This window comes from Barbus barbus, assembly GCF_936440315.1.
Source record: "Barbus barbus genome assembly, chromosome: 10".
In the NCBI taxonomy this organism is placed as follows: Eukaryota; Metazoa; Chordata; class Actinopteri; order Cypriniformes; family Cyprinidae; genus Barbus; species Barbus barbus.
The window spans coordinates 14824776-14846888 of NC_136738.1; the positions used below are offsets into that span (position 1 = coordinate 14824776).

General features: G+C 37.7%; 1 protein-coding gene across 1 annotated transcript in view; it reads right to left on the reverse strand.

Moving 5' to 3' along the window:
• Positions 1-22113, reverse strand: part of uggt2 (UDP-glucose glycoprotein glucosyltransferase 2) — a 41974-nt gene that overhangs the window by 869 nt on the left and 18992 nt on the right. Inside the window, exons 24-39 of the mRNA XM_079426614.1 lie at positions 17700-17830; positions 17503-17598; positions 16938-17040; positions 16531-16610; positions 13316-13505; positions 12878-13036; positions 12596-12681; positions 10607-10691; positions 10399-10481; positions 6860-6958; positions 6691-6775; positions 5703-5885; positions 4631-4791; positions 4347-4461; positions 4145-4261; positions 34-193 (exon numbers count right to left, since the gene is read on the reverse strand). Coding sequence (XP_079282740.1) covers positions 34-193; positions 4145-4261; positions 4347-4461; positions 4631-4791; positions 5703-5885; positions 6691-6775; positions 6860-6958; positions 10399-10481; positions 10607-10691; positions 12596-12681; positions 12878-13036; positions 13316-13505; positions 16531-16610; positions 16938-17040; positions 17503-17598; positions 17700-17830 — 1933 coding nt within the window. The remainder of the gene's footprint in view (positions 1-33; positions 194-4144; positions 4262-4346; positions 4462-4630; positions 4792-5702; positions 5886-6690; positions 6776-6859; positions 6959-10398; positions 10482-10606; positions 10692-12595; positions 12682-12877; positions 13037-13315; positions 13506-16530; positions 16611-16937; positions 17041-17502; positions 17599-17699; positions 17831-22113) is intronic.

Genomic DNA, 22113 nt, shown 5'->3' on the forward strand with positions numbered 1-22113 from the left:
AAAAAAGTAATTTTAGTGATGACTAAGTCTTACCTGTGTGGAGTGATGATGATGATCTACCCTCAGTAATTTTCTCCTTCGGCTCCTTCACCCGTTTGAGAAACTGCTTTATCTCATTGTCGTACTTGGACCATTCTGGAACAATCCTCACCGCTGCACTTAACTTGGGCTCTTTGGTCTTTGGGTTATTGCACTGCAATAAATCAACACAAAGAAAACAGTCAATTGTGGTGGCAAAACACTTCCTTCAACCTTTTCCATCAGTGCTTAGAGTGGCCTTATTTAATTTCTTGAGCACTTAAAGTGAAAACTGCCAATGCCATTCATCTATAACAGAGCTTGATATCAACACCTTCATGACTTCTGAGTCACAAAACACATTTTTAAAACATAACGGCACTTTGATTGTGCCACTGGCACAGAAAGTTCAGAAAAGTAAACATCATATCGGAGAATAGACAGCAAAACAAAAAGCACACCACAACTGAGCTCAAACTGGTTACTAGTTTGGACACATCAGCTGAGAACCAGCAATTTCACTATTTTTAACATTGATAACAAGTAATGGTTCTTAAGCATCAAAAACATATTAGAACGATTAAAATAGAAAAGACATTTTTAAAATGGTAATATTTCAATATAACAGTTTTTACTGCATTTAACATTTACAAATAAAAACTACCAACCAAACTTACCAACCTCAAATTTTGAAAGGCAGATTAAGAATAAATTAACATTCACAAAACACATCATATTGTAAGAAACATGAGGCTTAAAGTTCAAGACTCAATAACTTTTCTGTAGAATCATCAAATTTATATAAAAATGTGTTCATGGTGAACAGAAAAGTAGCAGCAACTGTGCTAATGACAAACAATAGTGAAATACACGATCACCTGTATGAATGAATTTAGGAACTGAATCTTTATGCAATGAACATTATTGCATTAAAGTTTCCATAAAGGCTTTTGTAATGTGTGTGTGTGTGAGATATATTATATACACACGCGCATATGTATATGCGCGTGTGTGTATATATATATATATATATATATATATATATATATATATATATATATATATATATATATATATATGTTAGAATGTCTTTATTGTCATTGTATACAAGATACAACGAAATTACAGAGCTTCTGCATAAGGTGCACGGTACATAATAGAAAATATATAAATAAATAAATATACATACTACAAAGTGATGTACAATTAAAATGTTCAAGCTAAGACAAAGAATAAAGAAAATAAACATAGAAAGAGTTGCCTGTGTGTGTGTGTGTGTGTATATATATATATATATATATATATATATATATATATATATACACATACACACATACATACATACATACACATACAGGTCCTTCTCAAAAAATTAGCATATTGTGATAAAGTTCATTATTTTCTGTAATGTACTGATAAACATTAGACTTTCATATATTTTAGATTCATTACAACACAACTGAAGTAGTTCAAGCCTTTTATTGTTTTAATATTGATGATTTTGGCATACAGCTCATGAAAACCCAAAATTCCTATCTCAAAAAATTAGCATATCATGAAAAGGTTCTCTAAACGAGCTATTAACCTAATCATCTGAATCAACTAATTAACTCTAAACACCTGCAAAAGATTCCTGAGGCTTTTAAAAACTCCCAGCCTGGTTCATTACTCAAAACCACAATCATGGGTAAGACTGCCGACCTGACTGCTGTCCAGAAGGCCATCATTGACACCCTCAAGCAAGAGGGTAAGACACAGAGAGAAATTTCTGAACGAATAGGCTGTTCCCAGAGTGCTGTATCAAGGCACCTCAGTGGGAAGTCTGTGGGAAGGAAAAAGTGTGGCAGAAAACGCAGCACAACGAGAAGAGGTGACCGGACCCTGAGGAAGATTGTGGAGAAGGACCGATTCCAGACCTTGGGGGACCTGCGGAAGCAGTGGACTGAGTCTGGAGTAGAAACATCCAGAGCCACCGTGTACAGGCGTGTGCAGGAAATGGGCTACAGGTGCCGCATTCCCCAGGTCAAGCCACTTTTGAACCAGAAACAGCGGCAGAAGCGCCTGACCTGGGCTACAGAGAAGCAGCACTGGACTGTTGCTCAGTGGTCCAAAGTACTTTTTTCGGATGAAAGCAAATTTTGCATGTCATTCGGAAATCAAGGTGCCAGAGTCTGGAGGAAGACTGGGGAGAGGGAAATGCCAAAATGCCTGAAGTCCAGTGTCAAGTACCCACAGTCAGTGATGCTGGTGTTGGTCCACTGTGTTTTATCAAGGGCAGGGTCAATGCAGCTAGCTATCAGGAGATTTTGGAGCACTTCATGCTTTCATCTGCTGAAAAGCTTTATGGAGATGATTTCATTTTTCAGCACGACCTGGCACCTGCTCACAGTGCCAAAACCACTGGTAAATGGTTTACTGACCATGGTATTACTGTGCTCAATTGGCCTGCCAACTTTCCTGACCTGAACCCCATAGAGAATCTGTGGGATATTGTGAAGAGAAAGTTGAGAGACGCAAGACCCAACACTCTGGATGAGCTTAAGGCCGCTATCGAAGCATCCTGGGCCTCCATAACACCTCAGCAGTGCCACAGGCTGATTGCCTCCATGCCACGCCGCATTGAAGCAGTCATTTCTGCAAAAGGATTCCCGACCAAGTATTGAGTGCATAACTGAACATAATTATTTGAAGGTTGACTTTTTTTTTTGTATTAAAAACACTTTTCTTTTATTGGTCGGATGAAATATGCTAATTGTTTGAGATAGGAATTTTGGGTTTTCATGAGCTGTATGCCAAAATCATCAATATTAAAACAATAAAAGGCTTGAACTACTTCAGTTGTGTTGTAATGAATCTAAAATATATGAAAGTCTAATGTTTATCAGTACATTACAGAAAATAATTAACTTTATCACAATATGCTAATTTTTTGAGAAGGACCTGTATATATATATATACATACACACACACACACACATATATATATATACACATGCATATAAAACTAAAAAGATATTTAACTTTTTCAGTAGTTAGCAATTACTCATTTTTAAACCGCAAAACGAATGAGCACCATTTAGAGAAGAAAACTATTCTTTATTATGGAACGGTAAAGCAATGATATTATGGGGTGGCTGCAAGCAAAGTTGGCACAAAAATAAAAGAGTAAAATAAACAAAAAATGACAATTGCTTCCCTATAGTGGGTTTGAGTAAAAAATAACCCCACACAGCACTGGAGTAAGACTTTCACAACAAAACTTGGTATACATTAATGAGGTGAGAATGCTGGATGGAATGCGGAGGTCAGCACTCTTCTAAACCTGCGTCAGACCTGAGTCCAGCCTGTGCTGTGAGCTGCAGCCCTCACACCCATTTCCCTCACTGCCGTCTCTAATGAGACGTTTCCTCCTTCACTTCTCAGGAGCAGCCAGCAGGGAGGACGAGGGTGTAAATGAGACTACTATTTTTGTCGCTTTGTGTATGTGCGTTAGTCATAGTGGGAATGAAGAAATCTGGGTATGATCAGACTGCAGGCATTTCAACCTGATAGCACTTCAAATGGTGATCTTTTTTCAAATGAAACAAAGCAAATCGATCGTTATTGCAGAAATTATAATCAGTGCCAATATGTGGGGTTATGCTAGGGGATATAAAATATCTAAACTCTAATGTTTATCTGTAACACTGTACAGTAAGGAACAATGTTTGGTAACATTAGTTAACTATATTATTGTATTATTGTTACTGTATCAGTTAACATGAATTATCAGCTATAATACTTCTACAGCATTTAATAATCTTAGTATGTGTCAGTTATGTTAATTTCAATATTTACTATTACATTTGTTTAGATAAAAAGTTATATCTTATAAAAAGTGATATAACAAACAATTAACAATATTAATATTTTTATTAACGTATATTAACAAAGACTAATAAATGCTGTAATATATATATATATATATATATATATATATATATATATATATATATATATATATATATATATAATAGTTCAGGTTTGCTAATGCCATTTACTGGTGTCTTCCCAAGGGGTCTCCCATTCCTGCTAAGCTGTAATGTTTTGGTAGTTGAAAGATAGTATGGTGTGAATGCATACTAACCAGATCTATGGTCTTGGCTGTAGTTTTGGAATTGTCATCACACCAGGTCTCACACCACAGCCACTCCTGAGGTAAGGACTTGATGGCTACTTGATGGATCATGTTGTTGGGAAGGTCCTGTTAGCATCAAACCCCATAGAGAACATTCAAATTGCATTAAAGTCTTCTCTAATGGTCAACATGTGTGATGTCAAGCACATACCTGGTCCAGGTTAGATAGACTGTTGGGATCTTGGCTTAAGGCTTGGTATTGCCCTCTGAGGCGGTCTCCAGCTGCGATCTTCCGGAATTTTTTTAAGTCCACCACATATAATGCACTGGAGAAAAAGGGCAACACTTATTAAATATTACACATATCACAATGTCATATAACAACAGAATCCTCTCAAAACATTTTAAAATATTACAGCAAACCTATAATCTATAAAGATGAAATTGACAATCTGTGTTTTCAACATACGTTATTGTGATTCGCTGAGGTCTAACCTGATGTGGTATTTCCTGTGTCCAAGATGAGAAGCCCAGTAGCCAGTCTTCCAAAAACGGTAGCCTTCCATCTCTTTCCGGCTGTCGCAGAATGGTGTGTACCCATAGGGGGCGCCCTCTAGATCCAGATCTCTCAGCTCCTTCAAATCTGCCCTGACAATCTAAATATCAACTATGCCGGGTTATGTTTTGCAATAAGAAGGTATCACTATTTGCTAATGTGCTAACAGGATGCATTGTTGGAGAAGTGCCTGTGAATTCTCTTGGCTGCTATTAACTAAAAAATGGCAAACTGTAAGACACGTATTGTTAAATCAGATTCACAGGTTGGAAATGGATGCATATCAACATGCAAAAACATAAACACACTATTTTTTATACATCTACGATTAAAACAAAGAACACTGTACAGAGTACTGTATCCCACAATGCAACAAGCTCTGCATGCCCTTCATGTAGTATGGATAAACTGGAAGCAATATCAGCCATGATTTTTATCATCTTTTTCTTGACTCATTTTGTGTTTAGACCACCAAGAATTGAGATTCACCCCAAAATGAAAATTGTGTTATTTACTTTCCCTCATGCTGCTGTTCATCTTAAAAACACAATTGAAGCTGTTTTTAATGAAACTGAAAGCCATTCCCCCAAAATGCTTCAAAAAGTTCAGAAATACACTGTAAAAGCAATCCATTTGTGAATGGTTCGCATATAAACATGGATCAACATCAACACACATCAAATATGGTAAAAAGATGCTCAAATGTAATGGCTTTACATGCAAAACCAAACCTAACTGTTATGAAGAGGAATCAAAGTCTTATGTGTTTGGAACAACATGAGGATGAGTAAATAATCACAGAATTTCATTTTTGGTAGAACTAAGCATTTAACATGAAATAGGATAAAAAATAAATAAATACAAAAAACCAACAACATGCAAAAAAGCTGTAATTACTTCTGAGATGCCACTCGCTGAATTTAACCTGTATTGAGATCATGTTTGTTGCTAAATGCACAAATATGCTAGCATTTCATTCAGAACCACTGTTTTTCTCATGTGTAAGGTCACCTGATCAGCATCTACAAAGATGATCTTGTCCACAGCCAGGGGGAAAAGCACATCCAGGAAAAGGATCTTATAACCCCAGATGATACGTTGCTTTTCTGTCTGCTGGTGAAGCCAGCGGGGCCACTTATACTGGACCAGCTCATACTGGAAACCATAATCCTTCGCCATGTGAGAGATGGTGTCCTGTACACACACAAGCAGAAAGGGATCAACTACAGAGGACGACATGCTATATTTGGCACAGTACATCTATTAACACATTCATGGATAATTTCCCTCCTATTTTCATTGCTAAGATTATGAAAAAGCATTAATTTAATCTTTAATGTTGGAGCATCCATTGCAAAGCATGATTTCTGTTCTTCTCATGGTTTAATGTTTAAAAATTAAAGGGAGGGATAAATGTATTAGTATTGCAATTTTACAGTTTTATTATTAGATTATTTTTCTTAAATATCTGATTTTTAAATTCTGCAGTGAAATATTGCAGTAGTAATGTTTCTTATTTTGTTTATTTTTGTAATATTACTACTATTGTTTTATAACCACATTGACATATAATCACAAAATGTTACGCCAAATTGTGTAGCCATGCAAATAAGCAAACAAAACAAAAAGAATTTTAATTCACAATTGTAATTTTTTTTCAGAAAATAGCAATTTGATATTTTTACACAAATTGTGTACCCCCTGTATTACAAGGTGTATAATTAAAACTGAAATCGGATATCACACTGAGCAAAGCATCACAAAACAAAACTTACATATCTCATTAAAAAAGTAAAAGTTAAAAAATTTATAAAAAAATCTGATGCCATCAACTTTGTAAAGTCGGTCAAAACCAACATTAAAAATAAACTAAATAACCTGTGCATCCTGACTCTTAAAAATAACCAGCTCTTGCTATGTTTGTGTACAAAATTCATCAGTCAGTCAGTGAATGGCCAGGTTAGCGCCTAGAGCATGCTGGGAATGATAGCTATCTTACCTTAAATGAGGGGGAGAGGTAGTTTTTGAGGAACCAGAACTTGACAGGGGTTTTGGTGTGTTGAAGGACAGAGAGCATCATTATTCTATAAGGGGAAAAATGGGAAGTAGAAAAACATGAGTTGAAGATGACACTGACAGGGGCGCATTCATACAAGTGGTGGTCCTACCTCAGGAAGCGCTCATATAAATGTCCAGAGGCCACTGAGAAAATGTTGAGAACGTCTTTCTTCATGTCATCCTCGTCCACACTCGGTCCACCGGCAAAGCTGCAAGACACCCCAAAACACACACTTATCTGAAAAAAACTCAGCACAGCAACAGGGATACAGCTCTGCTAATAATCTGCCATAACAGGATTATGTGGTCTATTTGTCGATTATAAAAGCTGAATTTTCAGCAGTCATTACTCCAGTCTTTACTGTCAGATGATCATTTTGAAATCATTCTAATATGCTGATTTGCTGCTCAAGAAACTTTATTAATTGCAAACTTGTAAAACAGTTGTGCTGCTTAATATTTTTGTGGTAACTGTGATACACTTTTTTCACGATTCTTTTAAATAGTTCAAAAGGACAGTGTTTTTTAAATAGATTTTTTTAAATTAAATGAGGTAAAATATGAAACCAATTGGAATCTTCAAGTAAATGATGCTAGACCATTTCTTGGCAATAACTTGCCAAGTTGTTGGTTCAGCCTAATAGGCTGAGACAGCACAAGTGATTTTATTTAATGTTGACAAAGAATGCTGTATGTATGTTCTGAGATGGATCAGAGATTTCTGAAGATCACAACCTCCATCATTACCACAAAACAAAACCAAGTGCCATCTGTAGCTTTCCACAACCACCCTAGCCAAGATCTCACCTACTGCTGCCTCTGCACAGATATTCACATTAGAGCATTTTCTTAATAGCAAGCATCACACCTTTGGAACATTTCGGTCTCCTGTTTCCAAGCTACATACTTCCCAAGAAAAAAGGCGAGATGAGGTTTGTTTAATAATGTGGAATGAAGATGATGTAACACTGCTGAGACAAGGCGGAATTTTTAGACAACCTGGCAAACTATTTCTAAATGTGGAGAATGATGTGTAAAAATCAAGCTGAGGGAAAACTCGGTTAAAAAAGAAAGATCACAGATTACTAACTGAAATTCTGCTGTGTCACTTACTGACGCAAGAAAAAGTGAGTAAGAGAAAAAAAGTAGAGATCAAGTTCCCTACCTTTTCTCCAAAGAACTCCACACACTTCTCAAAGACAGCAATGAACAAAGGAGACAGATCACAAAACGTAATAAACAGAGCTGTTGATTAAAATGCAAACCCTCTGCATTTTAATATGCAAAATATACACTACTCTTCAAAAGTCTGGGGTCAGTAAGTTTTTACAAAGGAATTAATACTTTTATACAGAAAGGATGCATTAAATTGATCAAAAGTGACATTTATACTGTTAGAAATTATTTTTAATTCAAATAAATGCTGTTCTTTTGAACTTTCTATTCGTCAAAGAATCCTGAAAATGTATCAGTTTTCACAAGTATCATGTGACATTGACGCCTGGACATTGAAGGCTGTTGAAATTTGAGCTTTTGCTCTGAAATTGAGCTTTGCTATGACAAATTACATTTTACATATGTATTAAAACAGAAAGAACTTATTTTTACACAGGAATAATTTCACAACAGTACAGCGTTTACTGTATTTTGATCAAATACAGGTCCTTCTCAAAAAATTAGCATATTGTGATAAAGTTAATTATTTTCTGTAATGTACTGATAAACATTAGACTTTCATATATTTTAGATTCATTACAACACAACTGAAGTAGTTCAAGCCTTTTATTGTTTTAATATTGATGATTTTGGCATACAGCTCATGAAAACCCAAAATTCCTATCTCAAACAATTAGCATATTTCATCCGACCAATAAAAGAAAAGTGTTTTTAATACAAAAAAAGTCAACCTTCAAATAATTATGTTCAGTTATGCACTCAATACTTGGTCGGGAATCCTTTTGCAGAAATGACTGCTTCAATGCGGCGTGGCATGGAGGCAATCAGCCTGTGGCACTGCTGAGGTGTTATGGAGGCCCAGGATGCTTTGATAGCGGCCTTAAGCTCATCCAGAGTGTTGGGTCTTGCGTCTCTCAACTTTCTCTTCACAATATCCCACAGATTCTCTATGGGGTTCAGGTCAGGAGAGTTGGCAGGCCAATTGAGCACAGTAATACCATGGTCAGTAAACCATTTACCAGTGGTTTTGGCACTGTGAGCAGGTGCCAGGTCGTGCTGAAAAATGAAATCTTCATCTCCATAAAGCTTTTCAGCAGATGGAAGCATGAAGTGCTCCAAAATCTCCTGATAGCTAGCTGCATTGACCCTGCCCTTGATAAAACACAGTGGACCAACACCAGCAGCTGACATGGCACCCCAGACCATCACTGACTGTGGGTACTTGACACTGGACTTCAGGCATTTTGGCATTTCCCTCTCCCCAGTCTTCCTCCAGACTCTGGCACCTTGATTTCCGAATGACATGCAAAATTTGCTTTCATCCGAAAAAAGTACTTTGGACCACTGAGCAACAGTCCAGTGCTGCTTCTCTGTAGCCCAGGTCAGGCGCTTCTGCCGCTGTTTCTGGTTCAAAAGTGGCTTGACCTGGGGAATGCGGCACCTGTAGCCCATTTCCTGCACACGCCTGTACACGGTGGCTCTGGATGTTTCTACTCCAGACTCAGTCCACTGCTTCCGCAGGTCCCCCAAGGTCTGGAATCGGTCCTTCTCCACAATCTTCCTCAGGGTCCGGTCACCTCTTCTCGTTGTGCTGCGTTTTCTGCCACACTTTTTCCTTCCCACAGACTTCCCACTGAGGTGCCTTGATACAGCACTCTGGGAACAGCCTATTCGTTCAGAAATTTCTTTCTGTGTCTTACCCTCTTGCTTGAGGGTGTCAATGATGGCCTTCTGGACAGCAGTCAGGTCGGCAGTCTTACCCATGATTGCTGTTTTGAGTAATGAACCAGGCTGGGAGTTTTTAAAAGCCTCAGGAATCTTTTGCAGGTGTTTAGAGTTAATTAGTTGATTCAGAAGATTAGGTTAATAGCTCGTTTAGAGAACCTTTTCATGATATGCTAATTTTTTGAGATAGGAATTTTGGGTTTTCATGAGCTGTATGCCAAAATCATCAATATTAAAACAATAAAAGGCTTGAACTACTTCAGTTGTGTTGTAATGAATCTAAAATATATGAAAGTCTAATGTTTATCAGTACATTACAGAAAATAATGAACTTTATCACAATATGCAAATTTTTTGAGAAGGACCTGTAAATGCAGCTTAGATGAACATAAGAGGTTTCTTTCAAAAACATACAAATTTTTACAATTTTACAAACTTTTGAATGGTAGTGTGTGTATTTACATAGCAACAAACAGTCATAGACAGGCCTACCCAGGATCTGCAGATCTTTTTTCACACTAGTTCTAGAGATTTTTGCAGAACTTGATGAATGAGTCTGTTATCAAACTATCCAAAATAAAAGGTAATTGTAGAACCTTGGACTTTCACATTCTGTAGAAATCTGTATAGCAAAGATCTTACAGTCTGTTTTTCTGTGACTGTGATTATTGAAATTTAAAGTGTTGTTCCCCTCTAGCTTTTAAGAAGTGATCTAAGATGTGATTAGTGCTTCAAAAATCAGACTCACCTGGTTATGGAATCCCACAAGCCTTTGGATTCTGTTCCTTCGCTTAGAAGATCCTCATTGAGTTTGTCAGGCTTTTTCTGGACCTAATATTTGAACAGATGTTACTTTTTCATTGGTCCCATCAGCTGGTGTTTTATATGGAAGCAAAGTCTGTAAATACTTGTTAGCATAATAAATTGTGAATACTATAATAACATTACAAACTTACTCTAACTTTGATGATCTTGCTGTGGAAACTGTTGAGCACCACAATGACATCAACAGCATCAACAGGAGAGTCCGTGCCATCATGCCTAAAACATACATACACAACACTATATGAGCACAAACATACTATATCTACACTCCCTGAAGGAAATATCAATGCTTACGATTCAGTAAACGAAGCATGCTAAAAGTTACAGACCTGTAACTCTAAATACACAAGGCTTACTTTATCTACAAAAGTTTGCATGGTGTCTATAGGTTTTACGGTTGAATTAGAGATTAATTAAATTGCATTAAACTTAAGAAGATGAACTAAAAACAATTCAGAAGAAGGGAAAGAACAACAACAAGAGAAAAACGACAAAAAGAGAACTAGAACAACAAGTACAACACAAACAGAAGAACAACAAAGACAAACAATAAAGAGAATAACTACAAGAACAATATAAACAGAAGAACAAGAAAACTAACAATAATAAGGATGAAATAAATAGAAAAAGAACAACAAGGACTAAATAAACAAGAACAACAAGAAAAAGATGAATAGAAAAACAACACCAACCAGGAGAAGATAAACATAACAATAACGATTACAAGATATACAGAAGAACAACAACACAGAAGAGAATAAAACAATGAACAAAACAAAAATGACAACAAAGACCAAGGACAAAAGAATGAATATGATTAAGAAAAACAACAAAAAAGGGCAATAACAAGAAGAACGATAAGAACATCAGCTAGTAAATAATTTGAGGAATATCAATAGAGCGCTGCCTTGCAATTACTGTAATTACTCTGTTTCCTCATCAATGATTCACAATTCAATACTGGATTTATTTTGAGCGTTCCTTTTGTCAAGTTGTTCATGTCTCAGAAAGAAGTTGTGATGACATGAAAGCATAATACATGTCCAGTGATACAGGACACAGGGTGCCATTAGTTCCGGCATCATAAATGAAACCCTGGATCCATTAGGCTCCACTTCCTCAGATCAGGATATCAGTGAATTGCACACTGACAAAACACTGTCTTTCCATTCATTTAGCCATCAGCAGTGTATGTGTCTGAGAGATACTTTCTATTCTCTCTCTCACACTCTCTCGCAGTTGGTTTTGTTTTGTGCCAGACCTCAGACTGTATGAATAATCACACTAGCAGTGTAAAAAAAATGACACAGTGCTCTAACTTTAACCTGCATGAATGGGTATAAATTTTTACTGTCTTTTTCCTAATTTTCGAAGAAACCACAACTGTGTTTCCTTAAAGAACTGCTAAAATGTGCACAATCAATGACAAGCATTTTAGAAAGTTTTGATGTGGACTATTAGTTTGAGTGTGGCTGTTTTTTTTGTCCTTTGTTTGGGTTGGTATCTGTATTCTTCGTACAGCCTATTGCCAGCAGACCCAAGATGACAGGTTTGACTCCCAGAGAATGCATGCGCTGATAAAATCCATAAATTGAAAGGATTTTAAATCATTGAGGAAACATATGCCAAATATAACCTAACTTTTAAACATTTGGGGTCAGTAAGATTTTTTTTTCCTGAAAGAATTTAATATATCCAGCAAGAATGCATTAATTTAAAAAGTGACAGCAAAATACATTTATAAAGTAACAAAGATTTCTATGCATATACAGTAAATGCTGTTCTTATGAACTTTATATTCGTTAAAAAAAGTTTCGTTAAAAAATCCAGTCCAGCCTGAAAATCGATGCAAAAATCTGGGCAAAAGTAAATTAATTCCAGGTTTTAGAATGATTTCTGAAGGATCATGTGACACTGAAGACAGAAAACTTATCTTTACCACGACAGGAATAAATTATTGCATATTATTACAATTTAAAATGGTTATTTTTACTGGATTTGTTCAAATAAATGCATGACTGTTAAACTTGACATTTAAAAAACTTTTTTTTTACTGGCCACTAAATTTCTGTACATTAGTATATAAATATAAATCTGTGAAGAGAAAAAAATAAACTCACGCTTGAATCTGATAGATGTCCTCTGAGCGGCCCTCACGCAGCCTCAGGATCCAAGCACCGGGGTTGGCCTTCAACTGGAAATAGCCCTGTGAAACGCAGTGGGTTAGCTTTAGCTTTTCTGTTCCACAGAAGAACATCAGTCATACAGGTTTGGAAGGACATGAAGGCGATGAGAGAAATCTCATTTTGGGTCCATGTTACTTTTATCAAACTAGGAAAACTCCAAATACAATAAATACAACATATATTCAGTAAAAAGCAAAGAAGAAAGAATAAACTCACCAGGTTGGCCATGACAATGGTGTCATGCATGAGAGGTTCCTGTCTCATGCCCAGTGTAAACTGAAGTCCTCTGGGAGGCTGACCAGTGGACAGGTCAAAACAGTGGCCCTCCAACAGGAGATACTCAAGCTCATACTCTGCATTGACTACACCGCTGACCTGACAATACAATAGGAGAAGGCTCATTTATCCATCCAAATCCATCATACTTAGCATCTTTTTCTTGGAGATTCTGGCAGATCAATACAATACAATCAGTTACATGTAATTACATGTTAGTGAAACATGAACCAGACCATGAACTATGTATCATAAAAATTTCAACATTTCACAGCACTATTGCAGCAACTGTGCAGTCTCAACTACAAAAACTAAATCACGTGTAGTGCTCAGCATTGGTAAATGTATAAATACTGCATTTAGAGTTAGAATTCATACCTCCTGAAGGTGGATGTTATCTAGATCATATGGGCTTCTGACCGCCTCTACCATCCAGCTCTCTGGTGTGATCATATTAAGAGTGAGCAGAGGGGATTCTGGGATTTCAGCAAAGCGGGCCATAGGGCCAGGGGAAAGGGAGCTGTTGCCAAAGAATGAAACATCCGGTTCCAAAACATATCGATAAAAGCTGCCAGAAAGACAAAGGAAATGTATTAGACATCAATCTTATTAACTAATCTGGTGGTCTCTTTTATTTGGGAATAGCTAGAAATTCTATGACTAAATATTTTCAGTATACTTCTAATCTATACTTCTAACTTCTAAATCTGACTTCCCAACTTTTTTGGGGAATAAACAAAGTATGGTTAGTTATTAACAAATTTTTTGCCTTTATTTTTATTACCTATAAATAAAATAGTGCTGTCAAATGATTAATCACATGCACAATAAGAGTTTTTGTTTATATAGTATATGTTTGTGTACTGTGTATATTTATTATGTATATATAAATACACACCCATACATTTTTAAGGGAAGTGGTGTATGGGGTGACCCATACTCGGAATTTGTGCTCTGCATTTAACCCATCCAAGTGTACACACACTAGTGAACATACACCCAGAGCAGTGGGCAGCCATTGCTGCAGCGCCTAGGGATCAGCTGGGTGTTTGGTGCCTTGCTCAAGGGTCTCACCTCAGTTGTGGTATTGAGGGTGGAGAGAGTGTTGGTTATTCACTCCCCACACCAACAATCCCTGCTGGACCTGAGACTCGAACCCACAACCTTCGGGTTACAAGTCCAACTCTCTATCCATTAGGCCACAACTGCCCCCTACATGTATATATTTAAGAAAAATTTTATGTTTATATATTAAATATATTTATACATAACAAATTACATATTATATATCAAATCTATAGATTTTAGATCTATCAGCAGCATTTGATACTGTGGACCACTCTATTATGATATCCAGATTAGAGTTAGACGTGGGCCTAAAAGGTACGGTTCTCAAGTGGTTTCAGTAATTTTTATCCGACAGAATTTTTTTTTGTCAAAGTAGGTAAACTTCTCATCCTCCATTGCTCATCTCACCTGTGGCCTCCCACAAGGCTCGATATTGGCGCCCTCCCTTTTTTCCCTGTACATGCTTCCTTTGGGTTCCATTCTAAGAAAGCATGGGGTGTCTTTTCATTTCTACGCTGATGACACCCAGATCTATTTACCTTTTAAGAAAAATTATCCTTCAGCACTTTGTACTTTAATAAGGTGCTTAGAAGAGGTCAAAATCTGGCTCGTTCAAAATTTTTTAACATTAAATGAAGATAAAACAGAGGTGATTGTTTTTAGTCCTACTGATCATTCTCAGGCTATCAGCCTAGATCTGGGCAGCTTCTCGGGTGTGCGAAATCTGGGTGTCCATCTTGATGAGTCATTAAAATTGGATAAACACATCTCTTCTGTAATTGGTTCCAGTTTTTTATCAACTACGCTTGCTGTCTAAAATCAAACACTTTTTAAATGCCACAATGTTAGAGTCTGTTGTCCACGCCTTTATTACCTCACGTTTAGATTACTGCAACTCACTATATTACGGTATTTCAAAATCACAAATCACTCATCTACAGTTGGTTCAAAACGCTGCTGCTAGATTTATTCAAAATAGTCGCAAATATGATCACATCACCCTATACTGAGGGCCCTCCACTGGCTGCCTATTCAACTGAGAATCAATTTTAAAATTATTTTATTGGTGTACAAATCTTTACACAACCAAGCCCCTAGTTATCTTTCAGAGCTGTTGCATTTTTATACTCCCACTAGAAGTCTAAGATCCAGTGATCAGAATCTCCTTTCAGTCCCTCCGTCCAGACTTAAACGTAGAGGGGATCGAGCTTTCTCTGTGGTCGGGCCTTGGTTATGGAACAATCTGCCGCCTGAGATTAGAGTGGCATCTTCCCTATCCGTTTTCAAGTCACTTTTAAAAACACATTTGTTTGATCTGGCCTACTAATATCCCTTTCTTATTACATTGTATTATGGTCTGGATTATCACTGTTTTAAGAATTTGTCATTCCTTTTTGGTTTTTAATTTATATGTTGTATTTTGTCTATTTTATGTATTTATGGTTTGATTTTAATGTACAGCACTTTGGTCAAAATATATACTGTATGTGTGTGTATTTATATATACATAAATATACACCGTACACACAGATATATTATGTATTTTGGATGCAATTAATCGTTTGACAGCACTAAAATAAAACAACAGGACAAGGGATATACAAATCTGATTTTGAGATAAATTCAGTCACTGATTATGGTTTGCATTACATTACACCACCCATTTCTTCCAATGTAATTTTTTTTTTTAAATATATATTTTTTTCTTTCCTGCAGCATGAGATCATTATGGAAGCCCGTTTCCGCCACTGAATAAAAAAATAAAAAAATAAAAAAAGGTTACTGTGACTATCTCAGAATTCTGACTTTTTTCCCCATAGAATTGAGAGATATAAACTCGCAATTGTGAGTTAAAGTCCAGTTTTGAGGGGGGAAAAAAGACTGATGTTCTCAGAATTGCTGACTATATAACTTGCAATTTGCGAGTTTATGTCTCACAGTTCTGAGAAAAGAAGTCAGAATTGTGAGAAATTCAGAATTGCGAGATATAAACTCGTAATTCAGAGAAAAAAAGTCAGAATTGCGAGTTTGTATCATGCAGTTATGAGAAAGAGTCAGAATTGTGAGATAAAAAGTCGCAATAACCTTTTTTATTTTTTATTCAGTGGCAGAAACGGGCTTCCATAGATCACGACAATTTCTCTGAGTTTCATATCAATTTCTATCAAATGCAGGTGTCTCAAATCAGCGCAGCTGCTAAAATGTTTCATCGCATCTCTTTTTATACTTCAGCTAAGGGATAGTCCACAGAAAATACAAAATTCACAGATCAGGGGCTATCAAACTCCAAAAAGGAGCTCCTAAACTGGTGCATTAGATTATGTAGATTAAAAAATGTGCCTTGTATTGAAAACATGCCCCCCCCCCCTTCACATTAAATATTTTAACAACTGAACTGTTAAAAAAACAAAACAAAACAAGATAATACCTGCAGAAAAGCACTAGCTGTTATATGAGTGTGTGTGTGCACATGCGTATCCCCCGACCCTCTCAGAGCTGAAGTTTAATTAAGCTTTTGCTCTCACCTCTTCAGGGGCATCTCAGACAGCTTGGCTCGACAGTTCATGAACACCTGCACTTTCATATTGACCACTTGACCAAGCACCTGCAGCACACACAGAGGAGAAGGCCTGGTTATTAACCACCACACACTCACAAACAACAGGATTCAGGAGGGAAGGCTCCAGGTCACGCTCCACAGGACCGCATACAGATGAGCCAACTGCTCTCATTTCACGTTCTACATCTATATAGAAAAAAGTTCTTTAAGGATCCAGACCATAAAAAATTATGAAACGAATAGGAAGTTGGATATTAAGAATAATTTTGGAAGCCTCTGCAATGACAAAGCTCATTGTCTCTCAGCTGAATCACAGCACAAACAAGGCCAGAGGAACAATATGCACTTAGACGTGACCAAAGTTGTACGTACAACTAATAAAGGAGCCAACTTCTGTGCATCTCTGGTGAGAGGATCCACGATGGCAACTACATCATAGAACACCTCATCTTCCCGCTGTGCCAGCTGAAGAACGCTGTTAAAAGACACATTTGGTCAGCTTGATTCATTGGTAGTGTTGTGTTAATGAGAAAAACTGAAGTAGAGGCTTTTAACATACTGATAACCAAATGGACTACTTCAGTGTCACAAGTAGCTGTGAATATGCATTAATAATAAGAAGAGCTGATCATAGCCATGGAAACCCAGTTGGGTGGCAGGGGTTTATGTTTGAATATGCAGCTGACTCACACTTTCACTGAGTGAGTAGTCTGTCCAATTTGTGATTTAGTTCCAGACCCATTTGTGAATCGGTTAGAGTGATTAATTGAAAAGAACCGACTCAAAGGATACATTTACAAAGCAGACATCATCACTGAGACACTTGTGCAACCATGTTATTTTCTATGGTCTGCAATCACAAAAGCAGCAAAAGTGTCTGGTGAAATGCATTGGGGTGAAAGTATTTATTTCATATATATTATACTTAGTACTGCACCTGTGTTTGTCCTTCAGAAATTTGACGTCTTTTCTTGCCTCTCCTTTAGGTGATGCAGTGAGGAGAGCGTCTACTTTCATGATTAGATCACTGGCCCTGTGAAGAGCAATAACAGGTCTCGGTTTTCCTCACACAAACAAATAATATTACATCTACAGTCATATCGGCTTGGGGTGACAAGCAAAAACAAGGCATACTTTTGGGCATTCAAGTTCATCTGCTTGATCTTAGATTTAATCTTTTCTGCTGAAGTGCGAAGTGTGATCTTCTCTAGCAGATGGAAATCTTCCACACTGAACTCTTCTTCCTCATCCAGTAGGCTCAGGATCTAGTGAAGACATTGACCTCATTGTTAGTCATAAGTGAAGTTAAGGGAATAAGGGAAGTCACAGGCTGAATTTCAGTCTGCATCAATTATCAGCACCACGGGTCTAAAGTGTCAGAGCATGTGTGTTTACCATTGTACAGCGGCTCAAACTTCTACACCCAGAACCCTTCAAAACCCCCCATATCCATTTATATGCAAGTCCATGGTAGAACATTTTTAATGCTAATCAAAGCAAGGCCGACTGCCAGACTGTCGCTCTGGCTTTTAATATCAACATTTTTTTTCACCCTGAATGTACTCAAGTTTTTTAACACAGAATATAAAAAGTTAACCAGCTTTTCATTTCTTGCTAATTTTGTTTCGCATCTTTTCGCTTACATTTGGCTTGTGGACCATGTCATCTGCAGAGCAAAACTCTTTAATGGTTTAGAGCCAATTAGACTGCAGCTAAAAGAAATTAATGACAAATACCTCTCATGCCTCAAAAGTGAGTGTGTATATATATATATATATATATATATATATATATATATATATATATATATATATATATATATATATATATATATGTGTGTATGTGTGTATGTGTGTGTGTGTGTGTGTGTGTATGTATACTATATTGCCAAAAGTATTGGGTCACCCCCTTCTAATGAACATGTTTGACTACTTTAGTAATTTCTATGCGAACAAATCTTAATGTTTAAGCATATAATGATATTTTAGGGAATTGTGTGCTTCTAATTTTATAGCAACAGTTATAGGACCCTTTTCTATTCTAACATGACAGTGCCTCTGTGTATAAGGCACGGTTCAAAAATACATGATTGATTCAGTCAGTGTGGAAGACTGGTCTGCAGAAAGCCTAGTCCTGATCCCAGCTGAACACTGACTTTAAATGCAGACCTTGATCCAAAAACTCATCACCAAACACCAATGTATAGGTATGCATGTATGTGTATATATTTTAGGGGTGGGCGATATGGCAAAAATATCACATTACGATTTTTTTTAGAAATATCACGATTTCATCGATTCTTTGTCATGTTGGTTTTACTATTTTGTCTGCGCCGTACAGCCAAACTAATTTCCCTATTATAAAGACAAAGCCTTTCAAGGTAACACAATTTAAAAAAGAATGGTGGATATTTAGGCCAAAGTGGGGCAAAGATAAAAATCTTTGTCAGTATTTTATATTTGTTATTAAAAAATAAGAACAAAGATACACATTACAAATACACATAATATACATTCTTTCTTCTGCTGAACATAAATGCTATTTTGAAGAAGGTGGAAAACAAAACAGTTGCTGGTCCACAGTGACTTCCATAGTATTTTTTTTCCTACTATCAAATTCAATGTGGACCAGCAACTGTTTGGTTACCCTCATTCTTCAAAAGATCTTCTTTTGTGTTCAGCACTAGAAAGATATTAATACAGGTTTGGGACAACGTGAGTGAGTAAACAATGACAGAAGCTACATTTTTGGGTGAACTATCCCTTTAATGACAGTCGGCTGCATGTTTAGTGTCCTGTCCCTTTAAGAGCTGCTCCCATCAATTACACAGGCACGCATCCGTTTCTCCCTCAACTGTTTACTTTCATTTTAGAGCGCGAATGAGAAGCTTAACCTGCAAGGCTTTAAAACACACGCATATATACAGTTGGGCAAAAAAGTATTTAGTCAGCCACCAATTGTGCAAGTTCTCCCACTGAAAAAGATGAGAGAGGCCTGTAATTTTCATCATAGGTACACTTCAACTATGAGAGACAGAATGGGGGGAAAGAATCCAGGAAATCACATTGTAGGATTTTTAAAGAATTTATTTGCAAATTATGGTGGAAAATAAGTATTTGGTCAATAACAAAAGTTCATCTCAATATTTGTTATATACCCTTTGTTGGCAATGACAGAGGTCAAACGTTTTCTGTAAGTCTTCTCAAGGTTTTCACACACTGTTGCTGGTATTTTGGCCCATTCCTCCATGCAGATCTCCTCTAGAGCAGTGATGTTTTGGGGCTGTAGCTGGGCAACACGGACTTTCAACTCCCTCCAAAGATTTTCTATGGGGTTGAGATCTGGAGACTGGCTAGGCCACTCCAGGACCTTGAAATGTTTCTTACGAAGCCACTCCTTCGTTGCCCGGGCGGTGTGTTTGGGATCATTGTCATGCTGAAAGACCCAGCCACGTTTCATCTTCAATGCCCTTGCTGATGGAAGGAGGTTTTCACTCAAAATCTCACGATACATGGCCCCATTCATTCTTTCCTTTACACGGATCAGTCGTCCTGGTCCCTTTGCAGAAAAACAGCCCCAAAGCATGATGTTTCCACCCCCATGCTTCACAGTAGGTATGGTGTTCTTTGGATGCAACTCAGCATTCCTTCTCCTCCAAACACGACGAGTTGAGTTTTTACCAAAAAGTTCTATTTTGGTTTCATCTGACCATATGACATTCTCCCAATCCTCTTCTGGATCATCCAAAAGCTCTCTAGCAAACTTCAGACGGGCCCGGACATGTACTGGCTTAAGCAGGGGGGCACGTCTGGCACTGCAGGATTTGAGTTCCTGGCGGCGTAGTGCGTTACTGATGGTAGCCTTTGTTACTTTGGTCCCAGCTCTCTGCAGGTCATTCACTAGGTCCCCCCGTGTGGTTCTGGGATTTTTGCTCACCGTTCTTGTGATCATTTTGACCCCACGGAGTGAGATCTTGCGTGGAGCCCCAGATTGAGGGAGATTATCAGTGGTCTTGTATGTCTTCCATTTTCTAATAATTGCTCCCACAGTTGATTTCTTCACACCAAGCTGCTTGCCTATTGCAGATTCAGTCTTCCCAGCCTGGTGCAGGTCTACAATTTTGTTTCTGGTGTCCTTCGACAGCTCTTTGGTCTTGGCCATAGTGGAGTTTGGAGTGTGACTGTCTTTTATACTGATAACGAGTTCAAACAGGTGCCATTAATACTGGTAACGAGTGGAGGACAGAGGAGCCTCTTAAAGAAGTTACAGGTCTGTGAGAGCCAGAAATCTTGCTTGTTTGTAGGTGACCAAATACTTATTTTACCGAGGAATTTACCAATTCATTAAAAATCCTACAATGTGATTTCCTGGATTCTTTCCCCCCCATTCTGTCTCTCATAGTTGAAGTGTACCCATGATGAAAATTACAGGCCTCTCTCATCTTTTTCAGTGGGAAAGCTTGCACAATTGGTGGCTGACTAAATACTTTTTTGCCCAACTGTATGTATGTATGTATGTATGTATGCATGTATGTATGCATGTATGCATGTATGCATGCATGTATGTATACACATACATACATACTGCTCCGGGTGTGTGTTCACGGTGTGTGTGTGTTCACTGCTGTGTGTGTGCACGTTGGATGGGTTAAATGCAGAGCACGAATTCCGAGTATGGGTCACCATACTTGGCTGAATGTCACTTCACTCACACATACTGAAAAAAATTATATACGCAACACTTTTGTTTTTGCCCAATTTTACACAAAAGGCTTATTTCTCTCAAATATTGTTCACAAATCTGTCTAAATCTGTGTTAGTGAGCACTTCTCTTTTGCAGAGATAATCCATCCACCTCACAGGTGTCGCATATCAAGATGCTGATGCCGAAAACCAGTCAGTATCTGGTGTGACCACTATTTTCCTCACGCAGTGCAACACATCTCCTTCGCATAGAGTTGATCAGGTTGTCCTCTCCTCTTCAATGGCTGTGCGAAGTTGCTGGATATTGGCAGGAACTGGAACACGCTGTCCTATACGCCGATCCAGAGCATCCTAAACATGCTCAATGGGTGACATGTCCGGTGAGTATGCTGGCCATGCAAGAACTGGGATGTTTTAAGCTTCCAGGAATTGTGTACAGATCCTTGCAACATGGGGCTGTGCATTATCATGCTGCAACATGAGGTGATGGTCGTGGATGAATGGCACAAAAATGGGCCTCAGGATCTCATCATGGCATCTCTGTGCATTCAAAATGCCATCAATAAAATGCACCTGTGTTCGTTGTCCATAACATACGCCTGCCCATACCATAACCCCACCGCCACCACGGGCCACTCGATCCACAACGTTGACATCAGCAAACCGCTCACCCACACAACACCATACATGCTGTCTGCCATCTGCCCTGTACAGTGAAAACCGGGATTCACCTGTGAAGAGAACACCTCTCCAAAGTGCCAGACGCCATCGAATGTGAGCATTTGCCCACTCAAGTCGGTTACGGCGACAAACTGCAGTCAGGTCGAGACCCCAATGAGGACGAA